The 23,505-nt window shown below is 37.8% G+C and overlaps 2 protein-coding genes across 4 annotated transcripts in view; both read left to right on the top strand.

Annotated features, from left to right (window-relative positions):
* Nucleotides 1-202: 202 nt before the first annotated feature.
* On the top strand, nt 203-11,408 carry eno1a (enolase 1a, (alpha)). 2 transcript variants are annotated; one of them, XM_030139590.1, is made up of 12 exons: nt 203-332; nt 2,857-2,951; nt 6,281-6,376; nt 6,915-6,973; nt 7,345-7,414; nt 7,570-7,703; nt 7,842-8,064; nt 8,955-9,152; nt 9,702-9,903; nt 10,001-10,109; nt 10,234-10,292; nt 10,893-11,408. In XM_030139590.1, exons 2-12 carry the CDS (start codon nt 2,867-2,869, stop codon nt 10,954-10,956), a joined length of 1,299 nt encoding a protein of 432 aa, XP_029995450.1. In that variant the 5' UTR covers nt 203-332; nt 2,857-2,866; the 3' UTR covers nt 10,957-11,408. The 2 variants fall into 2 exon arrangements, with proteins under 2 accessions (XP_029995450.1, XP_029995452.1); XM_030139592.1 differs by lacking the exon at nt 203-332 and adding an exon at nt 2,639-2,763.
* A 3,308-nt stretch (nt 11,409-14,716) lies between these two features.
* The window catches only part of rerea (arginine-glutamic acid dipeptide (RE) repeats a), a 156,553-nt gene continuing 147,764 nt past the window's right edge, over nt 14,717-23,505 (top strand). For both annotated transcript variants that reach the window (XM_030139585.1, XM_030139584.1), the window contains exon 1: nt 14,717-15,026. The gene's annotated coding sequence lies outside the window, so the exon portion shown is untranslated. The remainder of the gene's footprint in view (nt 15,027-23,505) is intronic.

Below are 23,505 nucleotides of genomic sequence, written 5' to 3'. Positions count from 1 at the left end.
ACTGACTACATTTCCCATAATTCACCTCTTTCATTCTGTCTATCTGGTCGATACAAAGTCAATCAAACTGATGCTAATGCTCATACACACAAATGCCGCATCTTTCACGTCTTGTTGCGGGATACCGAGCTCCATCTGACGGTGAACGTGCATCTTCTCCCGTACTACTCGTTTGCCTCGTGAGCCGCTCCCAGCCAATCAGGTCGCTCCGTGTTGTCGGTGCTTCCTGATTCCGTCCACTTATGAACGAGCACCGGACGTCACGAGCGCCTTCTCTGCCTGCCGCACGAGAGAAAGACAGCACCGTCCTTGCACACAGTTAGGCCGGAAAGGTAACTTCATTTACATTATTCTTTATTTATCAAAAAAAATTTCTTTTACGTCCACACTGTTTAAGATTATTCAACTTATTTTACTACCACATGTGTAAATATAATTAAATATAACCACTTTAAATATGAGTACATCCTCATCCTCGACGATAATCTCAAAGTCCTGTCCTTGTTAGGTAATACTTTGGGTCTCTCATTTCTACTCCGTATAAATGCGGTTCTTTTCGTCAGTTTTTGTTATTTTAAGATTACAGGATGAAGTAGTTTGTAGCCCACCTTCTATTTTTAACCCATACCGTCAGCTGGCGAGATGTCGCTCCATTTAGAGCTGCAGACTGTGTGGGAAAAGGGCGTCAAGTTGCAACTCCAACTCCCAGCAGTCTCTTTCATTTACAGGGGAATTGGGCCATACTACTAGTTTTTTTTCTGTTTGAGTATTTATAGCTCTAAAGGATGTGTATTTTGCCTGTAGCTCGTGTCCAGCTGTGTCATAATCTGCACATATTGTACTATCTGTGTGTGAGCAGACTACCAGTTGCTTGCAGCAGAGATGGGGGTGTGTCCACAGCAAAGGACAAGATTATGGAAAATTACTTTATGTACCAAGATTACATGGGGTGCAATCAAATTCATTCTATAATCATATTCTCTTTTGGGTTTATATGCCTCCAGAAGAGGATTATCACTCAAAAATAAGTGACTTTTGTAAGGATAAGACTTTAATTGCATTCTAAATATATTTATGAGCTGGTCACCGCTGCAGAATTTGGTTATGTATAGAGTTTAATGCCGCCTAACTCTGGGTAAATGAACTAACATGCATGCAATCATAATATCAGGTATCAGCCCTCATTTATTTATTTATCTCCGGGTGCCATTTTGTGCTGCCATCTTACCTCTGTGGTCTCCTGTGTTTGTAGTGAGCTAAGCCAACTAGTAAAAGTACAAGAAATCATTCATACAAGAGATGCAACTCAAACTACTTGAGTGCTTTAATTGAAACAAACGTAGAATTAATTTAAATAAATTATATAATGACATAATATGTAAATCTAATTGAGAACAAGAGGTTAGTTCTCTTGTTAGGTCAGTGACTGAAATATAGTGTAAGTAGTAGAATTTTATGTGTGTGTGATAAAGAAATGACAGTTATGGGAAACTAGGAGTCAAGATGAGATCTGGAACATTATAAACTACAATTTACTAAAGAAAACCTTGCCTGCAATCTCATCACAAATTAGAACTCTACCAATAGTGGGCTTTTAATGGCTGAAATGATAATTGATTCTAATAGGAAAATGGTCAATTAATCAGACGTTTCCTCTAAGCTCCTGGAAAAAAAAAATCTAAGCATGTGCAGTGTTAAGTATTTTATGCTATTATTTTCTGTCTGTTAGTGTCAATTTCTGCTGGACTGATGGTGTGTAAACATCAGATTAGTGCCAGTTAATCAATCACAAGAGTCAGTGTTCGAAGAAATGTGTAGGTAGTTTTTGCTTTTATTCTTGAAGTGAATTTGCTCTGATAAACTATGAAAAAGTACCTCATTGTTGGTATTCTTTGGGGATACTTCTGTTGACTATAACTTGACTATAAAAAAAGAAATGGCATGTTTCTTCTTAATTTTATTTGCAAACAATCTGAATAGAGTATGGAAATTCAATGCTAACTTTTGATTGACTTCATTAACAATATCTAACCCTGAGGGTGTATAAAAGGCTTCTAGTCAGTTATGGTTTGAGTGATGGTGAGTTGGAGCAGTCAAAGTTTCCACTCAGACCTGTAAGAACAGGGGATTTTTCCATTAGTTCTGTAGTGACTTTAGTTTTTAGTTCACTCATGCATTCATAGATAGGTAGATGGGGGGGAAAGTGCTGTGTAGAATCTGGGTAAAACAAATGAAAATCAGTGACGCAATAGACACCATGTTCAGACAGTCTGGCTCAAAAACGCCTCCTATGACCTCTTTTGTGGAATTTGGATAGATAACACAGGTCTCATGAGATTGGCCACTGACTCAGGCCTTTCACACGTATCAGAATAGAGATACTCAGACAAAAAAAAAAGCTAAATATGTCCTAATGGGACTTTGTTATTCTTATCAAGGTGGGTTAGTGAACTGCTTGACTGGAGTGTTCTCAGTTTTGCAAACATTTAGCAATACTGTTTGGTAACCTGATACGGAAACTTGACTCTACCAGGACCTCAGAGATTTTTTTTTTCTTCCGCAGAAGCCACGCCTTACTCAGATTTATATTTCACTTAATCTTGCCTGCTGACTTCATTTGGCTCAGCTGCTGTTCTCTAATATTGTTCAATGTTGAATAACTGAAGCTGTGAGAACGGTTTTTAGCTCCACCTCCAAACTGCAGCTATAATTTAGATCTCTAGTTTTTGCAAACTCATTGTTTTGACTTAAAGCTATAATTCAGTAAGTTCACAATGCAGGGATACAGCATCAGTTTCCTCAGCCTTTGGAACAGTACTAGACTGATGTCTCTTCTCTGTGTTTTTTCCTTCATAGATCCAGAACCATGTCCATCCTGAAGATCCACGCTCGTGAGATTTTTGACTCCCGTGGCAACCCCACTGTGGAGGTCGATCTCTACACCAAGAAAGGTAATGAATGGAAAAGAGTGATTTGTGCTCTTCTCAAATTTAATTAAGTACTTTTACTACAAATACTACACTTAAGATGCATATTTAGTGTACTTTTTTTTTTCAACATTTTATGAAACTTCTATTCTTCCTCAGTGAATAAACTGTACTTTTTACCCCTGTGCATTTATCTTAGAGCTTTAGCTACTTTACAGATTACAATTTTTCATCTCCAAATCCTATTGATTTTGTGAATTTGTGACAACCTAAAGGATGAAGTGTTTCTCTATGGGTTGAGAAAATTCTACTCCTTTTTTAAGCTAAATAAACTCTTGGTTGGGCATGCATCATCACAAAGCTGAAACTGGGCCTGTTTTTCTGAGCTCATACAAGGTAAATTTAACAGAAATATGTGGTTCTTTTATAAATATAAATTAAATATATTATTAGCTTATAGAATATTATGCATTGCGGTACAGTTTATAAAGTGGTTAAATGAGCTCATCCTTAAACATCTTCAGCAGCTACATGCAACATACACATGAATTCAGCTGTAATACAATTGAAAAGATCATACATAGTAGTAAAATAAAGACAAACACTACAAACATATTATACTCTTGCAGAATATGCTACATTGCTTTAGGTTAAACTAACAACAGTAATACTGAGTACTTCATATAAGTACAGCTTTAAACATCTACAGTAAAATTGAATCCAAACACATTCTGTATTACACATATTATATAATATTCTTATATATACACTGAAGGCTTCACTTAATTGCATAATGACTACTTTTCCCTATCATATTCTAAGTATATTTTGATGACAACAGGCTTTGATGCAGAGCTTTTACTTGTAGTTGAGTATTTTCACTACATTTACTTAAGTATAGGATTGCAGTACTTCCTCCAACACTGGATTTGTGTACGGAACACATTTAAACAGAAAAGCAGTTCAGTCAGTCAACTGCAGCAGATCGTATTTCCAAACAGACTTCACTGTTGGCAAAACTTCAGCATGTTATGTACTGTTTGGCATGTGTCTTCACTGTTAGATAGGCTTAAAATCCAGACAAAGTGTAGCTTGTAATGGCCAAGCTGGCAGTAGTGTGCTGATTTTTCTGGTTCTAGCTCCAGGCCCTGGACCAGATCAGATGGTCAGTGTGTGAAAATAGCCCCTGTAATATCACACTTCATCACCAGCTCTGTTACTGTAATGAGTCCTGTAAAACACCACCGATTGCACATTACAGTATGCACTTCTACGTAGAAAAACCCGTCACCTGAATCCCCAGTGGTGTGGACAAAATAAAGTGCAAGAAAAAAATGAAATGTTTGCATCCTTTACTAGATAATAAAGCACTGTCCTGGATAAAACATCCTGCAGTGTTGGACATGTATGCCTCAGGGTGTAATCAATTTATTCAGTAATGTAATGGCCTGAATGTGATTGAAGTTTTAGAGCTGAGAGCTGAAACAAAAGAACAGCTCAGCCCAATGAAATGTCCTGAGAATGTTAATGAAGCAACCTGAATGTCCACTGACATGGAAGCGAGTGTGACAGTACACAGCCTACAAAACGCTGGCTGGAAATCGACAGCTCTAGTCTGCAGCCTGTTTGTTTCTTCTTCATTAGTGTAGATGGTTCCTAAGTGCTCCAGTTTGCTGTAAATAGCACCTCATTCTTTTTCTTTTCAAGGCAAGATTTCCTTTTAAGTAAACTGGTCCTGTTTTGGCATCATTAACTGCAGAGACTAAAGCGAGAATGCTGCACCCAGAGCTTGCCTGTCTATTGTAAAGGCTTTCCCTCTGTTATGTAATCAGCTCGTCTCTCACTTGAAAACCTCCTCTGATGGTTGTAAGAAAAATGCTAATGTTGTGAGCCTTGAACGTTTGTGACTGAGACAGCTGTACTCATTATTGCCATTTTTTGCTACATTTGGGCTATATCTAGATATGTGATGTTTAATTAAAGACAAAACAGGTGATGTGGTGATGGAGGTCAACAGTTAAGCCTGAATGTGTCATTTAGACCGCAGCTGTGCCCTCGTCTCTAAGCCCTAAATCCCCTGAACTCACATTGTTCTTGCTGCTCCAGTGACCAGGCTGAACTGATTGTGCTCCTCATTGGTTTCTCCTCATTTGGATGAATCTGTTATGGGCGTGGCTTAACATCCCTCTGCAGAATCACTGCACATGCTCAGTTGGCAGCCTGTCTGTCCCTGTTACATCACTGCCTTCTGCAGTACAGTTTGTACGACTTCTTCCACACATGCTTTATTTCTCTGTGATAGAATAATGAACAGCTGTAGTGTGCATTTAGCTGATTGGATGGTATTCCCCAGCTATTCGGCATCCTGTTGGTGCTTAAATATCACCCAGCTTTTCTGTTGTTAATACTCTAACAAACATGGGATTGTATGCAGATTCTGATGTACAAATATCACAGTTTCTCAAAGATTTTTTTTAGACACACTTCTCAAAAATCATAATTACATCCCAGTTGACAGTAGGTATTATGTATGAAACATGAGTCAGTAATGTTAGTATAGTATGCATACTGTAAACCTTAAATTTGTTTTATGCGTATGTTGCTGAAGTATATCTCTACAAATGTTAAGTATGATAATTTAGTTAATAAATTACACCCAAAAATATGTTTAGATAGTGTTAACAGGTCCTTTGTTTTTCATAGTAGATTAAATGTCATAGGTAGAATTATCTCAACAAAATTAACCTTTAGTGCTGTCAAAAACATTATTAATTTTAGAATAAACTTAATAAATTTTAGAAAATATTGAGGTGAAGGCCTCATTTACAATATAACTGAGAAACCCCCCTAAAATTAATCATTATAAATCCCCGTAATTATATATAGAATAACCAGAAGAATTAAAAGAATTACAGCCATAGCCTGGCTGATCAGGGATGATTTTAAAAAAGCAGCAAAAGGCAATGCAATAAATGTCAGTTCAATCATCTAAAACACAAACTGTTATTAGGAAATTATGGTGAAATTAAAAACCTGAATTGCCCTAGAGATACAAATGGTGCAATCTTGGACTTGTATTATTTCCTGTTGAAATAAAATTAATGTGATGAATCATGCCACAGAGCACGGGTGGATATTATTGCTCAGTTTTACCATGCAGTACACTTGTATGGAAGCGTGTGCATTCATTTTGTGTCTCCACTCATGCCTTTAAACTATAGACAGATGCCAAATGAAAGGAAAACCTGAATAAATAACAGGTTTTCACAGTCTAGTCTCTCTCTCCTGTCTGTCTTGGCCATGACACAGCACTTCTGGAAATAACACTGGAACATGTCCTCTGTGTCTTCAAGGTCTTTTCAGAGCTGCAGTGCCCAGCGGTGCTTCCACCGGCATCTATGAGGCTCTGGAGCTCCGTGACAATGACAAGACACGCTACATGGGAAAAGGTAAACATCTGAAGTGTGATTTCCTTTTCATATCCTTGGTTACTTCTACTTTTCTGTTTTCTTTCATGTCTGTTTTCATCTTCATGTATTTCATCTGTCCCCATCTCTGACTTTTCTGGTTCATCGATTTCTCTTCCCTCTGGTAGGGGTCAAAAGAGCAGTTAAATATATAAATGAGTTCTTGGCCCCTGCATTGTGTAATCAGGTAAATAGAGTGTGGAATAACAGGAGTACTTTTTACATATTGCAGTGCACAGCAGCATGAAGAATGAGTTTGTCTTCAGAAACTAACCTTGGCCGGCACTAACAGATGTTCACAGAACTGAAAAGAAAAAAATAACTAATAAAAAAATAAATGCATAGATGATGCCATATCTTGCCTGTCCTCATTATCCATCATTATTATTTCTAAATAATGATAATTCACTAGTGGAAAAACTACTTAATATTTGATGAGATTCTCTGTGGTCATCTGTGCGTCCTGCTCTGCATGGACTTCCTCTGTCTGGGTCAGTTATGGTCTGCTTGTCCCTTGCAGGTGTCTCAAAAGCTGTTGATCATATCAATAAAACTATTGCACCTGCACTGGTTAACAAGGTAGGCCCGTTTATTGTTTGACTAATAATACTGTGTGCTGGTCAGAAGGCTTAATGATACACAAACTGTAGCGATGCATCATTTGATCTAAGGAGACACTATACAGCTCTTGGCAATAGAAATGAATGAAGTATATTAAATATAAATAAGCAGTAGTAGATGACTAACTGTACAGTTTAACAAGGTGTAAGACATTGACCTGGTAAGACTTAAGACTTCATGTTTGACTAATTGTTTTCTTCTTTGTTTAACATTTTTGGATACATCACTCTAATATCTTTGCTGTGCTCTAACTATGTAGAATTAGTCAGAATTTTTAATGGTTTTTCTTTAAATATTCAATATATGTTGTCATGTTTTGTCATATTCAGAATGTGAGCGTTCTGGAGCAGGAGAAGATTGACAAGCTGATGCTGGACATGGATGGCACAGAAAACAAGTGTAAGATGCACATTTATTCACAGTAACTTAACAGTATTGATAATGACTGACTTCACAGCCAGTATTATTGATTTTATGTGTTTTCTATAGAAAGTGAGTAATGACAGATTAAGACCACACAATAAATTAAAGTATGCATATTGATCGTTCCTCAGCTAAGTTTGGTGCTAATGCCATCCTGGGCGTCTCCCTGGCTGTGTGCAAGGCTGGTGCAGCAGAGAAGGGCGTGCCTCTCTACCGCCACATCGCTGACCTGGCTGGAAACCCTCAAGTCATCCTCCCCGTCCCTGTGAGTATATCAGATCAAAATGCCAAAAATAGACTGTTAATGCAGGAAGTCGTACACCATCAATGATACGAGTCAGACAATCGTTACTTTCATTCATTTCCATTAGGCTGAAGACGTTTCTCTCCGATTCTCTTTCAGGCTTTCAATGTCATCAATGGCGGTTCTCATGCAGGCAACAAACTGGCCATGCAGGAGTTCATGATCCTGCCTGTGGGAGCCAGCAGCTTCAAGGAGGCCATGCGTATTGGTGCTGAAGTCTACCACAACCTGAAGAATGTCATCAAGGAGAAATACGGCAAGGACGCCACCAATGTCGGAGATGAGGGAGGCTTTGCACCCAACATCCTGGAGAACAAGGAGGGTGAGTAGGACCTGGAGTTACAGAGTCACAACTGATGCATATTTGATTTAAGTTTTATTGTGTGTCATCCATAAAGTGTCATCTTAGGTTTATAAGACATCAAAAACTAAGGCGCAGCAGTCAAAACATTTTACTACCTTTCATTATCCCAAGCATGGCAAATGTAATTTACAAAGAAAAAGGTTTCCTTTCTGAAGTGGCCCTCATCCACTGAACAGTTAAACAAATAAAAAATGAACTTTCAATTTGTTCACACAACAATGAAAGTCTGTCCTTTGTGGTGGTGATTAACTCTCTGTGACTAATGGTAATGTTTATGGACATACCTGGCAATTTCGTCATTATTGTTTATAGTTATTGTTTGTGATACAATAAGTTTGTCCTTTTTTTGTCTATAAATGGACAGTTTTTCAAAACATCTGAAGTGCTTCTTGCTCTTAATTTCCTGAATATCACAATGTAATTTAAGAAGTAAAGTATGAAAGGCTGATTACAAGCCATTGGCCATCTTGAAATCCAGGGTTTTTTTTTTTTTAGAAATTGTTAAGGAAATAAACAGGCATTAGAAGTTTTTCTCATTCAGACCACTTAAAAAGGAAAGTCTTGAAAGCAATGCTTTCTTAGACCTCCCCCAGGGAAGTACTTTACTTATCATGTCACTCTTGGGTGGACATATGGTTTCTAAATTAAGGCCTCAGCTCAGCGCTGAATGGGCTGCCAGCCGCTGACTCCAGTGTCAGGCCAGGGTGCTGATATGGCAAATGCCCCAGTGGAGTAGTGTAAGGAGGGGAGACTCATTTAGGAAAATGTTTTGATTTCATTCGGCACAGTAGTTTGTATTATCTTTCACTCTTATTCATATGACTGTATTATATTATTGTGTGTTTCAGCTCTGGAGCTGCTGAAGAATGCCATCGCTAAGGCTGGCTACACTGACAAGATTGTGATTGGCATGGACGTGGCTGCCTCAGAGTTCTACAAAGATGGCAAGTATGACCTGGACTTCAAGTCACCTGATGACCCCAGCCGCTACATCAGCCCTGATCAGCTGGCTGACCTCTACAGGAGCTTCGTCAAAGATTACCCTGGTATGTTTCTGTAAATATAGTCAATTATTCAGCTTTTTCCTGGTTCAATAAAGGTTGTAATAATAATAATAATAATAATAATAATGATAATGATAATGATAATAATAATGATGATGATGATGATAATAGTAATAATAATATTTAGCTTCAAAACTCTATGTAATGCTGGTAGCACCCTAAGATACAAAGGCTAGACATTACTCCACAGATGCAGTATGCATAAAAGCGAAATAAAGCTAGATGATAGTAATTTTATCAATTAGTCTATCAAGTGATATCAATCTGCTATGGTTACTTTTGTTTGTTTTCTTCTGTTTTACTTGCACAAAATAAATCTAATTATGTCTGAGTGTTCCTAAAGGTTCATTTGCATTGACATAAAGCTATAGATGAACAAACAAAAATGCATTGAAAAAACTAACTTGGTTACATGTGAGGTAGACTCTAAGCTATTAAGATATGTGTATTTAATGTGTCTGCAAATGTAGATGCCTTGCAGTATCACATTAATTATCAATTTGACCATTGTCCTCCTTTTTGTCTTTTCAGTGGTGTCCATTGAGGACCCCTTTGACCAGGATGACTGGGGGGCGTGGTCCAAATTCACAGCCAGCACCAGCATCCAGGTGGTGGGTGATGACCTCACAGTCACCAACCCCAAACGTATTTCTAAGGGTGTGGCCGAAAAAGCCTGCAACTGCCTGCTGCTCAAAGTCAACCAGATCGGCTCCGTTACAGAGTCCCTGCAGGCGTGAGTGTCCACAACAATGCAGCATTGATGCCAAAATTCAGAGCAGTAAATAACAAACCACCAGGCGATCAGGGCTTACGTGTGTTTTTACTTTTAGCTGCAAGATGGCCCAGAGTAACGGCTGGGGTGTGATGGTCAGCCACCGCTCAGGAGAGACGGAGGACACCTTCATCGCCGATCTGGTGGTTGGTCTCTGCACTGGACAGGTAAAAGCAGATATGTTTGAGGAAAAATTTGTTGTGATTTACCCTGCAGCCAATATAAATTCAACCCCAGAAGTAGCTTTTTAACTTAGAGATGTTGTGTTATGTGATTTACTTCCTTTCCCAGATCAAGACAGGTGCACCTTGCCGATCTGAACGTTTAGCCAAGTACAACCAGCTGCTCAGGTGAGTTCAGTCCAAATACACTTTCCCTCTGTAAACTACACTTAACTTTTAAGTTTACTGGGTTTTTTTACCTTTCTAATTTTGTGTTGTGTATCGGACCTTTCGAAATTAGTTTCATTATCCTTTTTATGCTTAGATTTATTAGCCTCAGTGTTTTCCTTATTTGTTAAATTAGACGTTTTTCAGAGGTGAGATTAAAAAACATCATGAAAATGACCGTAGATTCCAAATGGGCACTTTCCTCTGACTTTTGCTGCCTGTGCCTGGCGTGAACAGATTGCCAATGCAGACGTGTGACGTGCTGCCATCTGCTGGTTCAAAACTGGCAGACTTTAAGAAAACAGAAGATGGATTTTATGATCACCTGATATACTAGGCTTCGATGTGAAATCCATCCACAAAAACAAAACTAAAGAGATTATTTTTTCTGGTGATTTTAGTTTATTTTTTTCATCCAGCCTCATTTTTACTGTTTATTTCAGTTAGTTGCACCTTCTGGTGGCTTTTATAAGTAAAAACCTTTATTCATTTAGTTTTTGTAATGAGATAATATTTCCGTTGTTGTAAACTAATGCATCTCATCAAACTCTCATCACTCAGGATTGAAGAGGAGCTCGGTGACAAGGCCCGTTTCGCAGGCCAGAACTTCAGGCACCCCATCTGAGCTCGTCTTCCTCCTTGGGCCTCTGCGTGTTCATTGCTCATACTAAATAATCCCCACAAATATACGCCACACTAGGTCGCCTGCCCTGTCTGGAGAGAAGGATATGAAGAGAACACTGCTGAAATCCAAGGTCCAAGTCTGATCTGTGGCGTGGAGAGGCTGCAGGATGTCTAAGTTCATCACAGTTTGACTCATCCTCAAGATATGCTTTAGCTCCTGAATAGTGTGGGTCCCTATGTTTGTGTCTGTGTAACTGTGTGAGAGATTTTTGTTTAGCTTTTGTGAGTTGTAGTGATTCTTGGTCCTCTACTGAGTATTTGAGCTACTGTAACTTTAGTTGGGCTCTACCTCCAACAGTGGTAAGAGTACTGTTACGTGCAATGTATCGCATCTGACAAGGTCTTGTGTTGCTGTACGCGTTGGCAGAATATGTATTAAACAATATAGTTTGACATGTTTTGTGATTCCTTTTATCCATGTTACATAATGTTTTTTTAATCTCATAATGTTAAAATCTAAAATTGTTATTTAATCCATGGTAGAGACACAAAGAATATTTTTTGAATTATATGGTGATACTACAGTGCATAAAAACTACACCCAAAGTTATTCTCATAAATACATGAATTCCCGGGTTTCTTGAAGATAAAGTGAGACAGTAAAACGCCCTCCACCTCAGTAACTGCTCCTGTCCAAAGTGTTTGATGTAATCTGAGTACCACTGAGAGGCAGAAACATGAGCTCAGTGCACTGGGACGCCATTTCTGTCCCCCTGGGTAAAAGAATCCAGAGGCTCTTTCTGTACTGAGCCTTGCCAAGATAAATGACCATCTATTCACAGTGGTATTGCACCGCAGGGGACTGCCAGCTGGGTCTGTGCCACACCAAATCACTTTGTGTGAGCCCTGTCTGGACCTGCCTCTATTGTTTAGCTGTCACCAAGGCGATGTATTACAAATCGCTGGTACAAATTCACCATCGTCATATCTTACATCATTCAGAATGTCCCAACCAGCTGCTGCGGAGCCTATGAAGCAACAGCAGAGAGTAAAAAGCCAAAAGAATGAATGTACTTCAGTGCGGATAGTCTTGTCTTTAAGCTTTAAATGCTTCAGTTATTTCTTTGAGACCTGCGCCATCTAGTGTTTAGATCCATGAAAGACAGCTGCCGTTTTTGCTAAATGTTCATGACAAGCAGACACCTGTAGGTGGGCTCCATTAAAACATAAAACTACATTTTGTCTCTTCCATCTCAGTATAAAACTTTATATAGAATAGAATAGAATGCCCTTTATTGTCATTATACTGAATGTACAACTAGCATATAGAAGTTTAAATGTGATTCCAATTAAATACCCCCCCCCCCCCCCCCCCCCCCCCCAATTTAAAACATTATATTGATCCACACACAACACTTCATGTGTTAAAATACATTTTAAATACTTTTCATTCATTTCATGTATTTTTCTTTTTCTTCTTTTTGGAGTTATACTGAAGATGCAGCTCCATTTGCAGCGTCACAGAAAAGATAGGAAACAAATACATGCATTTACTACAGCATTCCAATCCATAACGCTAATATTCAAGATTCTATAACGTACATTTATCTAATATCAAATTTAATTTGAGAATTGACGAGAAATTGAGAACCCATTCTGTTTATTAAATCAAGGAAGCCTTGTATCCCAGTTTCATGTAATTAGCATTTTGCTTTTACTTTTGCTGGTATAGTTGGTGTTTAAGTCAATATTTTTGTCCAGTCTTAAAAGGTTATAGTGGATGATGATTCATAGATTTCCTCATGGGGTTTACGTACAATATTTGTGCAGATTTTAATCTTGTGTAGCAATTTTGACTGAAAATGGTGGACAAACACCATGCAGCCCATCATAAAGTAAAAGAACGCTCATAATCACAGTTAAAAAGAAGAGAAGAAAATAAAACAAGAATAACTAATATGTTCAGTCAGGTAACTAACATGTTTCTCTTTAATGCACAAACAAACTTTCATAAACTTTAGTTTGATCGCTTTTGTTTCAATTCTGTTCTAGTTTTCTTATGCAAGATATGGCAACTTACTCAGACCTTTCTATTCTATTCTATTCTATTCTATTCTATTCTATTCTATTCTATTCTATTCAACAATTTAATTTTAACTTATTACTTTTTGTTTTATTAATAATATGAAAATAATCTCCCGGCTACTGTTATTTAATCAGTGATGTCAGATATCCAATATACAATAGTGATGTAAACATTAATCCCCTTTATTTTTCACTATTGCATAAATCTTCATTTCATCCTCATCTTGTCACATCTAGATTTTTTCAAATGCTGTTCCTCCATGTTTTTGTTGTTTTAAACATTCCATTATAGCCTACAATCAAAGAAGTGTACAGATCCAGCACTGAAATAAAAGTACTATTAGGCTACTGCACGAATAGAAGTAGTTACTGTACAGCAAAATTAACTCTGTCAGTGTTTGATTATTATATATGATTGAACTGAAATAAGCCCTGCGATGAACTGGCGACTTGTCCAGGGCGTACCCTGCCTTCGCCCCTATGTAGCTGGGATAGGCTCCAAGTGACCCCCGTGACCCTAGTGAGGATAAAGCGGGTTCAGATAATGAATGAATGAATGAATGAATGAATGAACTGAAATAATGCACATATTATTTGCAGCTCTACATGTTTAAGGTTGAGCTCATTTATCTACGTTATGTACTGTTAGGTAGTTTAATCTACAGCATTGTAACATGTTTTATAAGTTCATCATATATTTGTAGCATCACTGTTGTATGAGAACCACATTTCTATGAAAAAATCAATTCATGACCTCAGAAAAACACATAGAAAAACACATGCTTTCAGCAATGTGACGATGGAATTTTCCTGCTTACTTTGATAAGGACAATTTTGTCAACATGGAATATTTAATCTTTAATCTCATTATCAAAAAATAACATATTTGGAGATACATGATTTTTACTGTACATAAAGCTGATTAATAACTGTAAGTAACTGGAGAAAACATTTCAGAAGACATTTAAGGGAGGAGAAAGTACAAAATATTCCTGTGAGATTTTGTGAAGTAAAACTAGAAAACTTTAAACATTTTAAATCAACTACTCAAGTACAAGTAGCTCAAATTTTCACATAATAACAGTACAAAGTAAAAGCACTATGTGATGTTCCATTACTGGTTGAGAAAAATGGGATTAATAAAAACAATTAAATATTCAGACTTTGACTTTGGCTTGTGGTCAAATTCTGTATAATTCCTGATTGTGGTTTTCATTGGACAGGAAAAGGACAAAAAAGTAAAAGTAACTAAAGGTATGGCAGAAGAAAAAACAATACTATATTTGCTCATGTAGAGGATACAACTGCATACAAAGCAGATATGAAAGTAAAGTGCATGTGGCTCAGTGTGTATTTAAGTAGGCTACAGTACATTCCAGTAACATTCCATCACAGAGCCAACTGAACTCAAACAGTTCCACTTGTGTTTCATTATCATCTTTTACTGTTGCATTCTTCTCATTTCATCTGTGAGTGTTTCTGTTCTGTTCTGCTGACTTCACTGATCTACAGTCAGTGTCTGCAGTTTATAAGGATGAGCATTAGAGCCAGTGTTCCAGGATAAGACACCCTGAAGACTCTGTTAGCAGCCTCTGTCGGTGCATGTTCCCAGTTTTGGCCAGTGGGTGACGATATTTTACCGGTTGAACTTTGAGAACCCCCCAACTGTTCTCACCCCAAGATGAAGAAGGATGCTGTCATGCTGAGTGCCTCTCACACACACTAGTCTGAGCATCCCGGCACCGATTACTCCCTCTTTATTCTCAAGTCCATCATTTATGACAGCATTATATCAAACGTGCTCCGTTCCGTTATAGCTTCATCACAAAAGATATACAGGTGGCACTGCAGCTGCTGTGCTACTCTCTGTAGTGGCGACACTTGGCTAACTAACGTTGGCTAATTGCCCCTGCTGCTGCTGCTATTGTTTGTTGTTGCAGTCTCTCATCAAACAAATCACAGATGTTGTAGATCAAGCCCTTTAAGGTAAGTGCTGTGAGCTGCAACCAGCCACCTTTTTACCTTTCACATTCATCAGCAAACGAGGAGGAAATGACAAATATGAGGGGATAGTTTGTAAACGTTGGAGTCCATTCCTTGCTAGCTATTTGGCTAATTTGCCTATTAGCATCGGCTAGCTAGTTAGCTGATAGACTTGGTTGCCACTTGCTGTTGCTGGTTACTATGAACTAACGTTAGCGGCTAGCGTCAGTGACTAGCACTGATTGGGAATGCCTGCTCGGAGCAGTGTAATGTCTGGCTACTAACAGCTCGGTGACACCGGTTAGCACAGAGCACATGCAGCACAAGCGTCGAAGGGTTTATTTCATTATGAGATTTGGGATTTTGATGTGCACACATCACAACTGTCGCATAACAAACGTTTCCCTTTTCAGTTACTCACTGCACTACTACATCTCTTCCAGGGATTAGTCTGAGCCCATTCAGCTATTGTCATTACCTCATGTTAACGTTAGCTGGCAAGCTAACTTGGTTGTCTTTGTGTTCTTGACTTATCTTTGTTTTCAGTTACTGTTATGATATCATGTTTTTTTGGGTGCTGGTTTAAAAATACTAACTCTGATTGACACGTAAAGCTCATTTGTGGACTTTGTGAGTTAAATATGCTTGGCTTTTAAAGTGTTCCTTGGAGGAATATGTGAACAGAATAATTCAATCAGCACTTTACCCTGTGGTAGAATAAGTAGTTAATTGAAAATTGATGCTGTAGTATAAGGTTGTCGTAGCCTTAAGAACTTTAATATAGCTGCTTAGTGTTTTATCGCTGAAGTGGCATTTAAATGAAAGTAGTTACTGTAAGAGTTATTGTGAAGTGGAAGTTAGAAAATAGTAAACTATGCTCAAGAAATGTCATTGGCTGCCCTTTTAAATAACGTTCTGAAGATGATTTCTCTCAGACAGCATGTAAAAGCGAGGAATTTATTTTTATTGAGTGCTTATGACTCACTCCTGACTTATTCACACTCAGCTCTGTTGTGGACTTCACCACAGCTAATGAATCCACACTATGGTTAATGATCAAAGCAGTGAGAAACATTTGTTTTGCTCTATAAATGCCAAGATATTTTAGTGCACGGCAAGAATGTAATGTTTACAACAAAGCCTGCATTTTATAGCTGTCACAGTGCTGCAGTGTTAGGGTCAGTGCAAGGAACTCTTTTGTAAATGATCTAAACTCTTTGAAATGCTGCACTGTCAAACATGGATATGCTGACTTCAACATCACATTGTGTTTGTTTTCTGTAAAACAACTAACATTGATAGAATTCTGTGCAGCACATCACTATGTTACTGTATTTGCAGTCCTTGAGAAAAGGAAAATATTGTCAATTTAGGGCATTTACTTGCAGAAAAAGGCAAGTGGTCAAAATAATATTTAAAAACTGCAGCTTTTTCACACCTCAGATAACACAAAAGAAACACACTCCTTTTCATTTTTAACCAACACACACTTTAACTGAAAAGAGTTCTGAAAGACATATTTGGTGGTTTTTATATTGCTGGTTTTATGCGTCTTGACATGCTTTCCACCAGTCTTTTCATATTGCTCTTGGCTGCTTTATTCTCCTGCTCAGTTGTTCTGTCTTCTTTTGACCATTCATCTTCCTCTTGATCACATTCCAGAGTTTTTAAGAGCCCGTTTCCACAGCTGTATTCAGTCATGGCCACCTGTTCAGGTCACACCATGACTGTAAGAGACAAGTACCTGAACTGCTAATCAAACGTCATATACATTACGCACTGCAGTTCATTTTGCTTGAAAAAGAAACATGTATCTGGATGGCTGATAATATTTTGTAGGCTACACTGCAGCATACAATTTGATTATAGAACATTTGATGGATGGTCATTGAAATAAAAAACACACTACCAAAGTCAATCACAGTCGATGCTGTCAAACAAGTCAGTGCATTTCTACTCAAGTGGCACCTTGACATTTTAACTCCTCATATGTCATGTATGGCACATCTGATTTTTCTGATGGCTTTTACTGCAGTCTGCAATATAGTCGTTGTGACTTTTTATTTTCTTTAACTACCACTTCGACTGTGCACTTACAATGTTAGGTTACAGAGGTCTACCATTATGGGCTATATGTTGATTATTACTTTAGCTTTGCTCCTTTAGAAAAACAGCGTAATGTTGGGTTTACATTTTTGTAGAACAAGCGTTTCAGTAAGGAACGATGTTTAAGGGAGAACATTTGCAGTGCTCTTTTATTTTTGTTTAATAGAACCGCATTTTCGTGTTATCCGCACGTTCATTTTGTGCCTTTTAGTGTTCACAGTCCTTTTAATCCATATTATCTGGTGACTTTAAGGGTCAGAGGAGGTCAGGCTGTTTGATAGTGTTTCAATTTGAATGGGATCTTGCAAGCAGCAGTGGGTAAAATTACTTTGAATCACATATCCAATGACACACCCAACCCATCGAATGTTAATCTGGCTGGGTGGCTGTAGTAGCAGCAGAGAAGCGATAAGAGAAGTGTAATAACCCTGCTATTTTCCTTTAATGACTAATGTGTGTTTGAGTAATGGCTGCTCCCTGTGAGTAGTAGCTAAGTGGGAAATGGAAAGTCAGACAATGTAAAGGAAAATCCCTTTTTTTTTTTTTACTGCTCTGTGACACCTCTTTGTTGATGATTTGTCAATACACTTGGATCTGGAATTCAGTGTTTACATGCTGCGCTAGAATGGCACCTTGCTGTTTTTCACCTCGATGCCGTCACTAGATCTTTCCTGCACCATGAATTGTCATGAAAGATGATTCCTCGCTATAATACCTGTGTCTGGTCTCGTTGCTACTTCAGGCTCTATACTGACTGAGGCATTGTGTTGCACTGTGAGATGGTGCTATAACCTGTCATCTGTGTGGCTAGCCTGTATTTTAAAAGAGGCATTTTTCTTTCAGCAAGGATATTGTGTTTCAAAGAAAGGTGATTAGACTGATTTATTGTTTTGTTCAAGACTGTTTTGCTCAGGGATTTCATATACACCATGAAATTATGTTGGATGGAGGGAGGAGGGTGAGCAATGGAACGTCTGCTTGCCAGAAACAGCACAGGAAATGATGTGTAATCAAGCATGTTTATACATCAGGTTTGTGATCAAGAATCTGTGATGCCCTGTATTAGAGCTGTGCAATATGATGGTATATATCTTGTGATGATAGAAAATCAAAAACCTGTTGTTTAATGTTAGAGTTCATCATTAATGCAGTTGTGTCACAAATCACCCGCTATAGCAGCATCTTTCATCATGTGGATGACTCCTATGTATTTCCACATAATATGGATACAGGCAGTCTGTTGTTTAGTTCTAATATTTTCAACATTTATAGTTTGAGGTCTGTCTTTGTGCTATAACTAAAATTGTAAAGTAGAGAGCAGTATGATTGGTTTTGACCATATTCAATATTATTTCGCACAATTGTGTTAATTGTCTGCATTCATGTGTATAAAAGCAGCTGGATGAAGCTAATAGAAATGTAATTATTTCCACATCATTATTTTCATCACTTTCAGAGTTGACTGGTGCTCTTTTTAATGACGTCATCTCATTGCTCTCCTTCTTCTGCTATGGTTTAAAGACACCTGAGTGAAGAATTACCACAACCCGACATGTTCTTTACTACTAGCGGTACCTGCCTGTCAGTAATTTCCGTGTATATTTAAGCTTTAGACTTGCATTATACAATAATAGCGGCATGAATAGGGAGAAATCATCAATCACAATCAGTTGTATGACAGGTAATTGTCGAGTAAAGTTTCATTATTGCAGGAGCCCTAATTCACATTTTATGCAGGCGTATTTGTTTATTGTTTGCAGAAAAGTGTTTTAATATTTCATGTTGTGGAGTGTGCTTGATTGAAAATGTAGCCTATATAAGGAGAAAAATAGTCAAATATGAGTAATTGTCTTTTACTTGTCAAGTAGATACAATCCAGGCTATCTTGATCCTGGCATATGTGATTTGAGTTCCATTGTACGACGTATTTGTTTTCTCATGACTGTGGATACATGTAGTTGCTGCAGTAAGGACATAATGGGCAACAAGGAAGCAAGTGGACTACCTGATTTGTTTTTTTTTTTGTTTTTTTTTTCCTTTACAGGGCTCAATATCAATTTCGTTGCAAGATATCTGGCTGTTACATAGAAAATTAATGCTCTGAACAAAGGAGCAATGTTCACTCAAAGACCTCTTGATGGGCTATTCAAGTGCTGTATATTCATTAAAAATAACAATCTGTCAGCACTTACTGACAGCACGCACAAGAAGCCAAGCTCTCTTTATTGTTCTCCAAAGATGTTTTTCAGTTGCCGTGCCAAGAGCTGGGTAATTGGCTGTAGCAAAGCCTTGCATGTGTTGTTTTAAGATATTGGACTGACACGCACAGGGCACACTGGCAGAAATAAGGCAAGCACACGTCCCCCACCCTCCTCCTACTCTTGGCTTATCCCAGCAAGTCAGAGGAGGAAAGATGCTGGATGTGTTGTGTTTTTTGACAGCTTCCCTTCACCTCTCATAAGACAAGATCCAAGCACGCCGCATCATATCTCATCTTTGTTTGATTCAGGCCTAGCTTTGCAGTTTCACAATTGTGGCAAGCAGATAGTATCGGCAAATGCTATCCGTGTTAACAATTGTGAGCTGTCTTGCTACATACTGCTTGTGGTATTTGATGTAGGCCTACTAGATGTGATCAAATCTGTTTTGTCTGTGAGCTCAGCACTGGTGAAGTCTGTCTCACTTCATCTGCAAATGCCTTCTGTGTCTTAGTGGGCTGGCTTGGCATGGACTCACATCTTAACTAATCAGACACATTGTGTTTTGTGTTGTTGCCAGCTTCTCAGCAGGTTCTAGGTATAGCAGACAATAAAAGTTCTTTCCATGTTTGCCTTGTTGGATTTTATATGCTGATTTGTGGCTGGAAAATGTTGCAGCTCACCACATTTCAGAGTCCTGACTACTTTGGAGTGATTGTACAATGAATAAAAAAACAGCCCTCATAAATTTTCAGACCCAAGGTCACCTAAAATCCAAAAATATTTTCAGTTCACAATAGGCATACATGATTAGGACTATCTGTAATGTGCAATGACATTGTTAAAGATTAAAGATTAAGATATCCTTTATTGTTCCCACAGGGAAATGCGGTTAGGGCAGTACTGCTGCATTATGACTGCACTGACAACCGAATATATGACAATACAATAACAACATATAACATTAAAATAGTACAGTGTCAAATCAGAACCTGCTAAATTAATTCATACAGCAAACATAGCACTTGTATAGGGAAAAAATTGTATTAGTATTATTAGTAAAAGAGATTGACCATCCCAGGGGAAATACTGCAATATGATCAGGCCTGTTATGATTACATAATAACCTGATCACAATGACTAAGCTGTCCAGTGACCATTTGTTTTAGGTCATGGTTAGAGTCATTTCCATTCATAGGTTTAAAAACTACTGGGTGAAACCAACACATTCTCTGCTGCTTGAGGTTTTACTGGTGCTCTTTTAATAACATCCCTCATTTCTTTCCCTTGTGAGTGGAAAATGTGCCACAAGCTATTTATTTGGCTGCATTTAACTTCTGATATTTAGCTCATTTAATTTATTGAGCAACAGTCACATTATGAAATTTAGTTGCAGTGTAACGTTTTTGTGTAAACAGATGTAGATAAAACCTGCTTTGTACATTAAGTTGTTATTTATGTTTTCTGCCTCAGAACTAACCTGAAAGGCAAAAACAAATAGAATTGCTATTTATATGAATGCCATTAAATGGTGCTTCTTTTTCAAGTATAAGTAAATTACTGAAATACTTTTAAGCTTGGACTTCAGTAACCGCATTTATCACTAAAACCTGATAAAATCATTAATTGCAATTATTTGTATGACAATTAATTGCTAAAATTTAATGACGGCAACAGCCCTAGCTGTAAGACAAAGTAATAAAAAAAATAAAAAATCTTCATGCTATTCACCAAAGTGACACCAGTTAATGTGAAGGTAAGTGACAGCTACCTGGGTTTTCATTGGACATGAATGCATTACCCTCATATTCAGGACTCCGTCTGATTGTCACATATTCACATACTGAATGTGGATGCATGTAAATAAAAGATTTTTTTATTGGTTGCCATGCAAGCAGTCTTTTGCAATTTGCATACATCCATAATGAAGTGATGATGAAAATGCAATTATTTGTCAACACTGGGGTTGCAAGGTCAATACTGATTCCTGAGTATCAATTCAATGCTAGTGTTGTATTGATGAGCAACATGAGACCTGATAAGACTGGGAACATTCTGTTATGTCTAAAGCAACGTCAACAGATGTCACATTAATTTCACTGTAATTTTCTAATGACAAAACAATTGATTAAATACCAATTTTATCCTATTCTAGTAGTCTTTTACTTTATTTTTTCAAGTATCTCACTCTAATTATTACCTCAAACATCCTAATAGGAAGCACATAATTGCCTATTTTTTGTATTTAGGCAAGATAGGCTAATAATAGCACTTAGCAAATTATAGTGCCAAAAAGCATGAATCGAAAGTGTTCAAAAATAACAGTCAGCCATTTGCCATCACAGTAAAAGAGGAAAATGAAATGGTGTAGGATCAGCTGGCTGACCCCTGAGGAGAAGGAGAGAAAGAGGGGGGAGTGCTTTGCTTTGCTGCTGTGTGTGTCAGTGCTGATTAGGTAAGAGATTGCCTCATGTAATGACACGGCATGGCGCTAGTGGTGCAGAAACACAAACAATGCATACCAGTGTTTTAGTGCGCACGCCCCCTGCAGCTGCCTGCCCGAAGATGTTTATATAGACATATACACCCTTCCTGAAATATTTCAACATCTTTAGATAATGCCCTTTTTCATAGACACACACATTCACTCCATCCGGAAGCCAGAAGCCCTTTTCTCTGTACGCTGCTTTTCTTCTATAGCACAAGATGAAAGATGGAGGTTATTAAAGGAAAAGAGCACAATGGAATCTGTGCAGTTCTCTATCAGAGCTTATTGTTACTATTGACAGCAGTATTTTTCAGTGAAAATACACATTGTTAAATAGGCTTCGTAACCTGCCATACATTCTGCTCTGCAGCCTAAACAATAAGCCCATAAGAGCACATGTTATATTCTCTTTCTGCTTCTGACAGTGGGTGTTTTCATCACTGTATTGTGTCCATTTTTCACAACAATGGTGACGGATTTTTCGCTCATTAGCTTGGCCAATAATAGATCCGTTTTTAATTGTAACCTCCACAGTGTGGTGCGCTACACAGAATAATAGAGATGCATTGAACATATACATTGTCATGAAGATAAAGAATATGATAATGTTGTCATGATCAGCTAATTAAGGAATCTTGAGTAGTGGGAAATTGGAGATGAATAGAGCATATAACTGTTTTTTAGTGATAGGTGACTGGAATCTGTCTTCATAACAGTGTCTATAGTTAAAATCGTATGGAGTCTGATCTGTTAATCTGTGATTTGAGCCCCTTCCTCATGTTGTTGGTGAATACAGACTTAGAAGACATCTGTGAAGGTAGAGTTGGGTAATGAGTTACAACCAAAGTCTGAGTTTTCCTCTAGTTTCCTCTGGTTTCTGGAGGTTTTGTGTGTGTTTCTCTGCTTTTCGTTTGTATCTGACAAGAATATTTACATTTCTGCATCGTTTTTGACCAACATTAATGCAGTATTGACAATATCTAGAAGAAGTAAAAACTGTCACCATTTTCCTGAACATGCAGCGGCGGCGTTTTCATTAATTACCTAGATTGTCGCAGCCTAATTTGTCTTGCTGGAGTTGTATAATGAATTAAAAACGTTTTCACAGTAGCATAACTTTTAAGCAAATTAGATTCACTGCATGTTTGAGTTCAGGAGCTGGACCAGCAGCTGACGGATTTTCTTCATTATTTCGTCAGCAGCAGTGAAACACAACTCTACAGTAATACTTTAATGCAGACAGATGCTTAAAGATTGCTCTAAACTCACTAGCCTAGCAACATTAGTGCAATATATGCAATGCTTTCTGTAAGATACTGTACTTACACTGATGAACAGGCCATTGAAAACAAATGTCATCTGAGTAAAATGTTTTAACAGTGCTGTTTATTTTTTAATGACACAATCTCTTCAATCCCTCTGAAAATCATATGATCACAGCAGAATAACATTGAAATTCAAGCCCTTAGGTGGAGAAAAAAAATCTAAAATTTGACTGCTTCTTTTCATCGTCATCTTCATTATTATCTGCTGTCATTTTTACTTTATTCCTCTACAGAAATGAAATGTAGGAACTTCAGTTTCCAGTTTTACTTCCAGAGGACAGTGTGCTGCTTGTGACCTCAGTGGTATTGTTGTTATTATTATTTTTTTTTTGTGAATGCTGGTGAGTTCAAGACCATGACTAGTT

Source organism: Sphaeramia orbicularis, chromosome 7 (assembly GCF_902148855.1).
Source record: "Sphaeramia orbicularis chromosome 7, fSphaOr1.1, whole genome shotgun sequence".
In the NCBI taxonomy this organism is placed as follows: Eukaryota; Metazoa; Chordata; class Actinopteri; order Kurtiformes; family Apogonidae; genus Sphaeramia; species Sphaeramia orbicularis.
Note: the sequence above shows the minus strand (reverse complement) of the source record. Positions and strands in the feature narration are given on the sequence as shown.

Bases quoted from the DNA above. Each gene is read 5' to 3' on its own strand.
- eno1a (XM_030139590.1), top strand. From the start codon at position 2,867: ATGTCCATCCTGAAGATCCACGCTCGTGAGATTTTTGACTCCCGTGGC. The intron at 6,974-7,344 runs GTAGGCCCGTTT...TGTCATATTCAG, and splicing joins CACCTGCACTGGTTAACAAG to AATGTGAGCGTTCTGGAGCA. The intron at 8,065-8,954 runs GTGAGTAGGACC...TGTGTGTTTCAG, and splicing joins CATCCTGGAGAACAAGGAGG to CTCTGGAGCTGCTGAAGAAT.